Source organism: Manihot esculenta, chromosome 17 (genome assembly GCF_001659605.2).
Source record: "Manihot esculenta cultivar AM560-2 chromosome 17, M.esculenta_v8, whole genome shotgun sequence".
Taxonomy (NCBI): Eukaryota; Viridiplantae; Streptophyta; class Magnoliopsida; order Malpighiales; family Euphorbiaceae; genus Manihot; species Manihot esculenta.
The window spans coordinates 1,928,887-1,940,405 of record NC_035177.2 but is presented as its reverse complement, the minus strand read 5'-3'; the positions used below and the strand labels follow the sequence as shown (position 1 = coordinate 1,940,405).

Below are 11,519 nucleotides of genomic sequence, written 5' to 3'. Positions count from 1 at the left end.
TCTCACATAAAATAAAACCAAACTACATTTTAATTCAGTTTGATTCGATAAAGTTTATTGAAGATTGAGCGTAAAATAAAAATTGAGGGTATAAACAGAGTCGAGCAATATTTATGTTAAATCATAAAAATGGATCGAATTAAATTAATTTAAAATTTTAATTTAATTTTTTATTAATTTTAATTTAATTTAAATTTTAATATTATAAATTTTAATTATTTGAGTCCAGTTTGATTTTAATAAAAAAAATAAAAAAATCGAATCGAATTGATATGTGATAATAGTATATTATTTTTAATGATATAAAAAGATTAGATCATATTAAGAGTAAAATATTCTAATTAAATTTTAAAATATTAAAATAAAATAAAAATAAAATATAAAAATAAAAGATTTATTAAAAATTCAAACGGATCAAAATAAATTAAATCAAACTGAATCATATTGATTCAGTTTGATTTGATTTCTGATCAAAATTAATTTATTTTAATTTTTATAAGTACTAAAATTTTAATTTTTGATTTTTTCTATTTGGTTTAAAATTAAACCGAATTGAACTGATGCTCGTCCCTAAGTATCAAAGAGTAATATAAAAGTTTTAAAAAGTTTAGAGGATTAAATTATAATTTTGCAATTGAAAAAAAGGAAATGAAAAAACATGGCAGTGTATAAGTAGGCGGCGCAATGCTCAGTAGTAAGGGGGAGGGTTACGGGACCAAGAGGGAAGAGGTAAAGGAAACAGAGAGAGAGAGAGAGAGGAAAGGAAAGGATAAGAAAAGAACAGAAAAGAAACGAAACGAAAAGAAAAGAAAGGAAAGGGGAGAAGAAGAAGAAGAAGAAGAAGAAGAAAGAGAGGGAAGGAAAGGATAAGAAAAGAAAAGAAAAGAAAGGGGAAAAGAAGAAGAAGAAGAAGAAGCAGAGGAAGAGATGTCACAGGCAGTAGGTGTTTCATTTCCTCAGGTGAGTTTCATTAAATTTGTACTGTTGATGTTGATCTTTTGATATATCGAAGATATATACATCTAAAAATTATTGTTTGAATTTGAAAATTTTTCAATGGTTAGATTTGAAGATATTGATTTTTGAATACCTACTATTGGTTTGAAATATAAATTTTCTGGCGCTGCTGTAATTTGAAAATTTTGCATAGATGACTTTTAACAAAAAGCTGTTAAATGTATTTATGAATGCAATAGAATTTACAAGACTCCTGTTTGTTTGGCATTTTTTTTTTTTTTTATGAGCAAGTAAATTAATTTTTGAAATGGGAGAATATTATAATGTCTCTGACTTTCATTTTTATTTTAAAATTAGTAAATTAATTTTTTTTTATTTTATAAAATTAAACTTTTTAATTTTTTTATTAGTAATAAATTTATTTTATTTTTAATCAGAGAGATTAAATAATATTAATATTTAAAATTATAAAAATTAAATAATATATATAATTAAAATTATAAAAATTAAATAGTATAAATAATGATATTTTAATAAGGGTAATGTGTTAAATTTTATAAAATATTAAAATATTTTAAATTAATTTTATAAAAACTCATAGAGTTTATAGTTTTCTTTTTAGAGTTTTATAGTAATTTAAACTTTAAAAATGATCCCAAAAGCAAAACAAACAACCAGTGACTTGAAAAAAGATGGTATCAACTGAAAAGGGCTATTTTTTTTTTCTCAGGTTAAGAAAATCACCGACGGAAAAGAAAGAGAGTGGTAAGCTCATGCACGTGAGGTGGAACTATGAAACACGCGCCATAAATTGCATGTGAGCCCCATTTACCTTTGCATGCCTTCAATTAGTGTCACTGTTTGTTTAACTCCAAAATTATAATATTTATTTTAGTTTATTTTATTTTTCATAAACAATAATAATTATATTAATATAAATATTTATATATATATATATTTTTTAATTTTGTATATTAATATATTTTACATATTAAATATGTTATGCATTTAATAATAAAAAAATATGTTTAAATCTTATATTCTTAATATTATAATAAAAATCATATATTCTCAATTTTTATTAATTGCAATAATATTTCATAGTTGCATTATAATATAATGTATTTTCATATATTCTCAATTCTTTTAAAAAAGAATTCTACATATAATTATATTTAAAAATTAAAATTAGTAATTACCTTTAGATCTTCGCCTTACATTCTGAGTATTAAGTGTACGTAAATCGCTAATTTGATTGGATGGAAATTTGAGTCGAATCTAGTTGGTTCGATTTAATATTGATCCGAATCAAATAAATTAAAATTTAAAATTTTAGTATTTATAAAATAAATTTTAGTATTTATAAAAACCGAATTGAATTGATTTTAAGAGAAATCAATTTGAATTAAATTGATCTGATTTAATTCAATTCGATTTGACTTAATTAATTAGACTATACACCTTATTTTTAATATTTTAAAATTCAATTAAATTATTTTAATTTTAGTTATATTTTAATCTCTTTATATTATTAAAAATAATATATTATTATTTAGTAATCGGTTTGATTTTATCGATTTTTTATAATTAAAACTAAATCGAACTGAAATAACTAAAATTTTTAAAAATAAAAATCAAGCCAAAATAAAATTAAATCAAAATTTTAAATTAATTCAATTTTATCGGTTTTTTAATTTAAACCGAATACTAATCATAACTAAATAAAAAATCAAATAAAATGGAGCCAAACACTTTTTAACTGATAAGTGCTGACATATTAACAAATTTGGCACTAAAATAAATTAATTGAGATTAGAGAAAACACAAAATAAAAATTTAATTGATATGTTTGAAAAATCCAAAATTGAATCGAATAAAATTTTTAAAATTAAAAATTAAACTGAACTAAATTTCTGAATTAATTTAGTTCGATAAGTCTTTTTTCGATTTCATCAATTACTGCTCGCCCCTACAACGAACTATTCACTCTTCTTGTACCTCTCGTGTGCCCCATCTACACAATTTCTTCCTACTATAGAAGCTCATCAAATTTCTACTTCAAATCAACTCCTTGCCCAAACTCTCTTACAAGCTAAAGATCAAAGAGAAACTTAGCTTGAATTCAAGGTTTTTCAAGAGAGAAACTTAGGTAAATAGTAAACTCTAAAAGAAGAAAGCTTGGATAAGTAAAATATGGTTGGAAAAAGTTTTTTTTGCATTCTTTAAAGGTTTCCTATGTTGGAACTTAATTAAAATTTGCTTCTTTTTGTTTATTTGAAGAGCAAACCAATTTGGGAGTTAGGAGTTCTAAGGGAAAAGAGAAAGGATTTTAAGGAGACTTTTGAAGATCTTTATATAAGGTTTTGAAACTTTAAAGGTTGGTGCTCATTTCCCTTGTTCTCTTAATTTCTTTAAGTAATGATTTTTCCTTGTTTGTAGGATGATATATTCAAGAATGAGTCAATGGATGAATCTTCTTATTTGTGTTTTGTTGTTGAAGAAGATAGAAGGCCTCTATGTGGGAATTACTTATGTTAGGAATGCTGTGGCAAAAGGAGCTGGTAAGTATGCAACAATCTGATTAAATTAAATTTTATTGCTTCTATTTATTTTTCTTCGAATTAAAAATATTGAATTTTCTGAATTTATAATGTCCTACAGTTTGTTTGGATGGAAGCCCTCCAGCATACCATTTGGATAAGGGGTTTGGTACTGGCATTAATAGTTGGTTGGTTCACTTTGAGGTTTGTTTTCTTTAGTGATGTCCATTTAGTAATTTCTTGCAAGAAAAAAAGTTCTGATATTGTCCATTTGATAGTATGAACCAAAGCCGAAATTCAATAATATTAACTGTTATAATAGGTCTGGCTAAACGTCAGAGGAAGTAATGTTTTATGATCCACTTTCTGATAAAGTACTAATTAGACTCCGTCAGAAATTTTAATCAATATGGTTTGATTTTAACCAATGTCGTTTGGCTAAGACGATATAAATGAAATGATAGACTAGAAACCAAAAAATCTTATTGAAATTTTTCAAAAATTGAAAAGTGAATTTTAAATAGCTAAAACTATTTATAACGGAAAAAACCCTAATATGCAAAATTACAAAAATATTTTAAAAAATAATTAAAATGTAAAATTGATCTCTAAATGATGAAATTTTCGCATCCAACTTTATGACATGTATGCGGCCTTCATCATATTTTTGAAAGTCGTGTATCTCGAAATTTCTTTCTGAAAAATTATCGTGGGTTTATCAAATATCGGCAGTAAAAGTTAAACCCGATCCAAGTTTGCTGTAAAATTCAAGACTAATTGTTCCGTGTCTCCTTCTAATCATGTTAGATTGTGTTTTGAATCTGTTTAAAATACTAAATAAAATATATTATTGTCAGATACCACTAAATACCATAATTGGAAAGATGGATGAAGAGCAGTTGTTTACTTCTAGAATGATGAATGATTTTGCATTCTTATTGCAACATGCCTTTTTCTTTCATGGTTTTAAGGGAGGAGGTTGGTGTAACAATATAACAACTTGCCTTGCCCGCAAGAATACTCGTTTAGGTTCATCAAAGCAAATGGCCACACCACTTGCTTTCTCTGGAATTATGAACAACATGAGACAATATAATCCAGGTATCATCCAATATTTAAACATTTAGACATCCTGATTTGAATTTTGATTGTCACACATGTCCCATAAGCTTTATTCTGTTGGTATTTTTTCAGATTTCTATAATTGGAATAGAGTTAAGATTAGATACTGTGATGGAGCTTCATTTACCGGTGATGTGGAAGCAGTCAATCCCGTAAGTTGCTTAAAATTGGGAAGAAACCAACTTAAATATTTCAGAATTTCTTTTTTCCTTTAATCAAAACCTAATTTGATCAGGCTACTAACCTTCACTTCAGAGGAGCAAGGATTTTTCTTGCTGTCATAGAGGATCTATTAGCTAAAGGAATGAAAAACGCTGAAAATGTAAGATTCACTAGAAGATTTCTCCTTCTTTTTGAATCCTTTTAATCCCCTTTAATATTAAGGTTTTACATTATGTCATTTCAGGCTCTTCTTTCTGGTTGCTCAGCTGGTGGACTGGCTTCCATTCTACACTGTGATAGCTTCCGAGCTCTCCTACCAATGGGTACTAAAGTAAAATGCCTTTCAGATGCTGGTTATTTTATCAATGTGTAAGCTCATTAATGGAACCTTATGCCCTGACCCTATGTGCAAAACTACGTCTGCCATTTTAAATCTTTCCACAGTCTAATCACTTTAGGATTTTAAACAGGAAGGATGTTTCTGGAGCACCACACATACAAACCTACTTCAATCAAGTGGTCTCATTGCATGTATATCTTCTTTCTTTCATTCTTTCTGTTATGGATTGCATTTTTGTTCATCTCTTCTAATTGTATTACTCTGGTCTAGTTCAAAATATACATTACCTACTGTGGAAGAAGAGTTGAATTCTATGAAATATTCCTGATTCAGAATTTTTTATTATCTCTATAGGGATCAGCAAAAAATTTACCCCTTTCCTGTACTTCAAGACTAAACCCTGCATTGGTATGTGTATTCAAGCTTCTTTCCCTTTTCACTATTTCCTCTACAGACATGCTCATTCTTCTTAGTGTTTTATAGTGTTTCTTCCCACAATACGTGGTGCAACAAATAAAGACACCCCTGTTTGTGCTAAATGCAGCTTACGATTCATGGCAGGTAAGCACATTACTAGTTCTCTATGAACATATTCACAAGTTTTGGATACTGATACAGAGTTAGTAATCTTTTATATTATTTTATTGATTCAGATTAAGAATACTTTGGCACCAAGTGCTGTTGATCCCAGTGGCACCTGGAAAGCTTGCAAGCTTGACATAAATACTTGCTCCCCTATTCAACTTAAAACAGTGCAAGGTGACTAGAAGCAACCATATATATCAACAAAATTCAAATTCAATTCCTGATTGATTTCAGTAACTTTTTTCTTTTTTTGACAATCTTGGGTTTATTTTCAGATTTTAGGACAAAATTCTTGAATACATTATATAGATCAACAAACTCTTCTTCCAAAGGTGTGTATATAGATTCTTGCTATGTCCACTGCCAAACTGAATTACAGGAGACATGGTTCATGACTGGCTCTCCAGAACTTGGCAAAACAGTAAGAATTACTGCTTTCTTTTTCTCCCTATGATCAATAGACCAGTATTTGTTTTTCCCTTGAAACTTTTGGTGTCTTTCACTTTGATTATATTATTATTATTATTATTAAGATTATATAATTTTCCAAAAATATATCATGCAGAAAATTGCAAAGGCAATTGGAGATTGGTTTTATGACGAGAATCCTTTCCAAAAGATTGATTGTCCTTACCCTTGCAATCCAACCTGCCCAAGAAGTGATTTGGATAAGCAACATCACCTAGATGTATAGATTTTACTGCCTCAAAAGTCATCTCATTTCATTCTTATTATTTAAAGCTATAGCGGAAATAAGCTTAGGGGGGGAGGGGAATTTATTAAGGCTTTTTTAAATAAGCAGATGCCACCATTTGCACCAAACTTGTGTGCTAGGTGTTTGCCATCATTATTATTGTATTCAATTATCATTCATAAATAAGATCAATTCTTTTCTATTATGTCATCTACCACTTTTAGCTTAATCCACCATCAACTCATTTTTCTTTATATGTGTCTAACCCTACAGGGAAAAGAAAAGAAAAGAAAAGAAAAAGATGAATGGAAATAGGCACATGTGCTTCTTCACTTGTATAGCACATTGATTCCTATAGTATTTGATAACTTCTGTTTAAAGGAAATCTAAGAAGTTGATGGTTTTTGTTTGGCAGACAGGATTAGGGAATGGGATTGCAGCAACTGTAAAATTGAGTTTGGTGACAATGGTTTTTTGTTGGTTGATAATGGGCATGAAAATCAGTTTCAAGAACTGAAATCAAAGAGTAGATAGGTAGATGATGAAAAGGATGCAATATAGCACTTGAGCTCCTTGGCCAACATCTTTATACATTCAATATACCTCTACATCAATTGTACTCGCAGACTTACTCCAGTGGTAAGTGCATTGAAGTAAATTTGAGAAATCTCAAGTTCTACTATCCCAATTTCATAGGAGAATTCAAAAGTTGATGTTATTATTGAATAACAGAAGTTTACATTACAAATTATTTGTAAATACTTGAAACTTATTCTTTGTAAATAAAAAATCAACCCAGGTATATATGTATTATAACTTAATTGTATGATTTAATATATCTGGTTGTACATGATGAGTAGATCCCTCTTGCCATGGAGGAACCACAATAATTATGGAATGATACAGAAAAAAAACCTAATGTTAAGTGGTTAGGAAACCAATTTAATGAAGCTTAAATAAGCTTCATTTAATGGCATTAAAAGCTAAGGGAAAACTCTTTCCCATAAGTAGGCAAGAGCTAATGCCTTCATCACACACCGAGAGAAGATGTGTGAGAATGAGATTTACTTTTTATGTATTTTCTCTAAGATCTAGAGGGTCATTTGCTCATGTGAAGGTGACTTAAATACTGGATGAAGATAGCAGAGTCTTTATATTTATACAAGAGGAGTATACAAATATTGTAAAACATATTTAGTGGGAATTACTCAATTGATTATTATAATATTTTTATGTAATATTATTCATATAATAGAAGATATTTTATTATTATTCATTATTAATTTATTTATAAAAAAGAATCTAGAAGAATGTGGGTTTCAAAGTGAAGCTAAGATACTTACCGCCGAGGAAGAAGGCCGTTAGTGCTATAGATGATGGGTCCAAGGGAGAGCAACTAATTGAAAGTCCAAGGGAGATGGTGTTGTAGAAGCAATGGAGCCAAAGGCAACACTCCTTGAGGAGGAGCAATAATAGGTGTAAGGTTTAAAGGATGGCAAAGTCACCTAACCAGGATATATGAGAGGAGCACTGCTAAGGCGCAAAAAAAAACGTTAATGGCTAATAAATGCGAAATCAGCTTGTCTATATCTTGTTTATCTCATACATCATTTCAGTTTATCATATGTGTATTTATAATCTTAAAGACGTTCCGAAAAAAAAGACTGAGTTATAAGAGATCGACATTCAATTTTAATTCCTTCAGGTTGTACATGGTTTGTACGGTCTATATTGTTATAATATGATTAAACAGTTTATTTTATTAAAATATATATTATGAATTACTATAAGTTAAAAAAATAAAATAAAAATTGAAAAGTATAAAAAGAAAATTAGGATTTTTTAGTCATCAAGCCATTATTACACTAACCTTAATTAGTCATATATAAACTTTATAAAAATATTGTCACATAAATAATTAAATTTAACCAAATACTTGTAAGGAAGAAGATTATTGGAAATGTTCATAAAAAATTCCCCACACCTTCTCCACGCGCTTAAGCATGCGTTTTGGAATTGCAATTAAGGAATCACAAGCGGTCGCAACAGAACAGTGACCTTGAACTTTACCATATTTGGGTCCCACATAAAAAGCTAATCACCGACGATTACGTGTCCGCCTAAAACTCAACCAGTGGAAATGTGCCACATATAATTTGCGGTGGGACCATCGCCAAAAATGCGGGTGACGTGATGGTTGACATTTTCTTACGTAATTCCATGGCTAAATATATATCTACATATTTATATTTTAATATTTTTCTCTATTAAAAATCTTAACTCTAATTATGTCCTAAATTTTAAATACTTAAATATTTTTAAAAATTTACTTTTAAATATAATTTTGAAAATTATAAATTTAAAAAACTATTTATAAATACAAGTTTAAAATTATAAATTTAAAACGTAATTTTAAAATTACAAATTTAATAAAATCATGTTTAAAAGTATTAATTTTTTAAATTTAAATTTAAATTATATTATAATTTAAAATTAAAATATTTAATAAATAAAAATATTAAAATATAATTACACACACATGCATTTTAACCTTATTCTATTTATCAATTTTTGCAGCATCAGAAATAAATACAACTGGTCAAAGCCCATGCCTTTCACCGCACTTAAATTTTAGGAAATATTATTACATAATTTCTATGGTAGGAAAAAAAAGGATCTATCAATTTTAAAACATACAGTAAAATTTTTTAATATTTTAAAATTAAATAAATAAATTTTTTTATTAATTTTAATTATTAAATATTTTATTATTTAATTTTTATTTTTTTAAAAAAATTATTAATTAATTTCTTCAATTTTTAAAAAATTTATTAATTAATTCTTTCATATTAAGATATTTTAATACTTAATAATTAAAATTTTTGAATTAATATAAATATTGTAAAATTTTAATATATTTTTTTAAAATAGATGAACCAATTAATGAATTAATTAGTTTTGATTTTTTAAAATTTTAAATTAATTAATAATTTTTGTTTTAAATTTTTAAAATAAATAAATTCTATTAAAATAATATACTTTTATTGAACCTAGAAAGACGCAACCGCACGCCGCACCCAGCCGCAACCGCTTGCTGCTACTCTGTTGTTCGCGAGCTAGAGGATAATGACTTCGATGGAAGAGGATGATCTTCTCCAGCGTAGTGTACGCAGGAAACGTAAAGATGTTGAGATGAGTGTTTCATTGAATGAGATTTGTGATGATCCTGATTCTTCAGCTGACCATCCGATGATAGAGACTGAGAATAATCCTGTGAACCTTGGTTTTGTTAATGGACCTTCTTTTAAGGATGTAGTGACAAATAGAAACGGTTCAGGACTGCAGAGAGCTTCTGGGAGTGACATGGCTCCTGAAGACGATGAGTTTCATTTTGTTTCGGATGGTGAGGAGGATGATGAGGATGATCGTTGCCCTGTGATTAGACTTTCGAGTGTGGATAAACGTCGATTGTGTCGACCTTGGAAAAATTCCCTTATTGTGAAACTTTTTGGACGTTCAATAGGCTATACATATTTGTGTAGACGATTGAAAGAACTCTGGAAACCTTCTGCTCCAATAGATGTTATTGCTTTGGATAACAATTTCTTTTTGGTTCGTTTCGCTAATTCTGGGGACTTGGACTTTGCTAGATCAGAGGGACCCTGGATTATTGCTGACGACTACTTGACTATTCGTCAATGGTGCCCGGAGTTTGACCCTTTTCAGGATGTGTTAGAACGTTTAACTGTATGGGTTCGTTTCCCTTGCTTGCCTATTGAATATTATGCTGAGGAACTTTTGTTACGCATTGCCCATAAAATAGGTGAGCCTGTTAAAGTTGACTCTAATACTAGCCTTGTGACTCGAGGACATTTTTCCAGAGTTTGTGTGGAATTGGATTTGACTAAGCCCCTTCTATCTAAATTCAAGCTACACCGTAGAGTTCGCCGGATTGAATATGAGGGTTTGCATATGGTGTGCTTTGAGTGTGGTAAGTATGGGCATATGAAGGAAACTTGTCCTAGTATTAAACCAATGCAGGTTAATCAGTCTTATTCTGTTAATCAGCAAGGTGTTGTTGTTGGTCATGAGCTGAACCGTGAGACATACAAAATGTCTAAGAGTTTGCCTGTCAATCCCGCTGCTACTGAGGATTTTGGGGATTGGATGTTGGTTCGGAGAGATCGACGTAGGGATAATCGTCAAAGTATCAGGCCTGGGCCTAAGAGAGTTGATAGAGATGAGGTTCGAAGGGTAGTTGCAGATGGGTCTACGGGAAATCGTTTTGACTCTTTACTTAATTTAGAGGATGAGGTCATACCAGAGGAGCAGAATAATGGTAGTTTGGGCACTCAGGAGATTCACATGGCTGTCCATGATGAGCGTCCTAGCAACCGGGCAAATAATGTAGTATCTAGGGGAGGTGGAATCCAGAGAGGGAGTCGTGGTGGTAGAGGGTTGTTTCGTGGAGGACGAGGAGGTCAGGCTGTGGCTAATAATGCTAATATCGAGATAATTCCATCCTCTGCTACGACTTCTAGGGAAGTACGACCTAATACTAGAATTGGATTATCAAGGAAAGCAGTGGCAGAGATTGAGCATACTGTAGTTGTTGGTAATGGGAAGGAGAGGGTAGAATCTTGGGTTGTTTCTTCTGAAGATCAGGTGGGGTTGAGTGTCTTGAATCATGTGCCTCCAAATCCACCAGGTTTTCGTAACCCATCTTTCCCTCATCCGTCTAGCCCGAATATTGTCCCTGGACAGAAGACAGTCAATGGGAGTGAGGATGATGTCACGTTGATTGTGGCTGGGACAATTTTGAATGAGTTGAATAAGGCGACTTCTGCTAGTTTGGTTGCTCCTTTGGAGCACCAACAGCGTATGTGATACCCTTGTGAGATTAATCTGATGATGCTCTTTTTAATATTTATTTTAATGATAATTATAACCTGGAATTGTCATGGTGCAGCATCATCTACTTTTCGCAACGCTTTTCAGGAATACAAGAGGCTATATCATCCTAACATCTTTTGTTTAGTGGAACCTCGTATTTCTGGAGAAGCGGCTGATGAAGTTTGTGGTTTGTTGGGGTATGAAAATTGGATCCGTGTTGAGGCAG

At 30.1% G+C, this 11,519-nt stretch overlaps 1 protein-coding gene across 9 annotated transcripts; it reads left to right on the top strand.

The window, feature by feature from the left end:
- Positions 1-687: 687 nt before the first annotated feature.
- Positions 688-8,111, top strand: LOC110605296 (pectin acetylesterase 8). 9 transcript variants are annotated; one of them, XR_002486371.2, is made up of 16 exons: positions 688-960; positions 1,688-1,774; positions 3,397-3,518; positions 3,619-3,701; positions 4,469-4,598; positions 4,692-4,771; positions 4,855-4,941; positions 5,026-5,150; positions 5,252-5,312; positions 5,476-5,529; positions 5,605-5,682; positions 5,775-5,880; positions 5,982-6,127; positions 6,272-6,394; positions 6,816-7,039; positions 7,731-8,111. XR_002486371.2 is itself a non-coding variant. In XM_043952781.1 (16 exons), the coding sequence occupies exons 2-15, from the start codon at positions 1,731-1,733 to the stop codon at positions 6,713-6,715; spliced, it is 1,281 nt and encodes a 426-aa protein (XP_043808716.1). In that variant the 5' UTR covers positions 688-960; positions 1,688-1,730; the 3' UTR covers positions 6,716-6,735; positions 6,816-7,229. The 9 variants fall into 9 exon arrangements, 5 of the variants coding, with proteins under 5 accessions (XP_043808716.1, XP_043808714.1, XP_043808715.1 ...); XR_006349267.1 differs by having other exon boundaries at positions 7,726-8,111; XR_002486370.2 differs by having other exon boundaries at positions 7,707-8,111.
- The last annotated feature ends 3,408 nt before the right edge of the window (positions 8,112-11,519 follow it).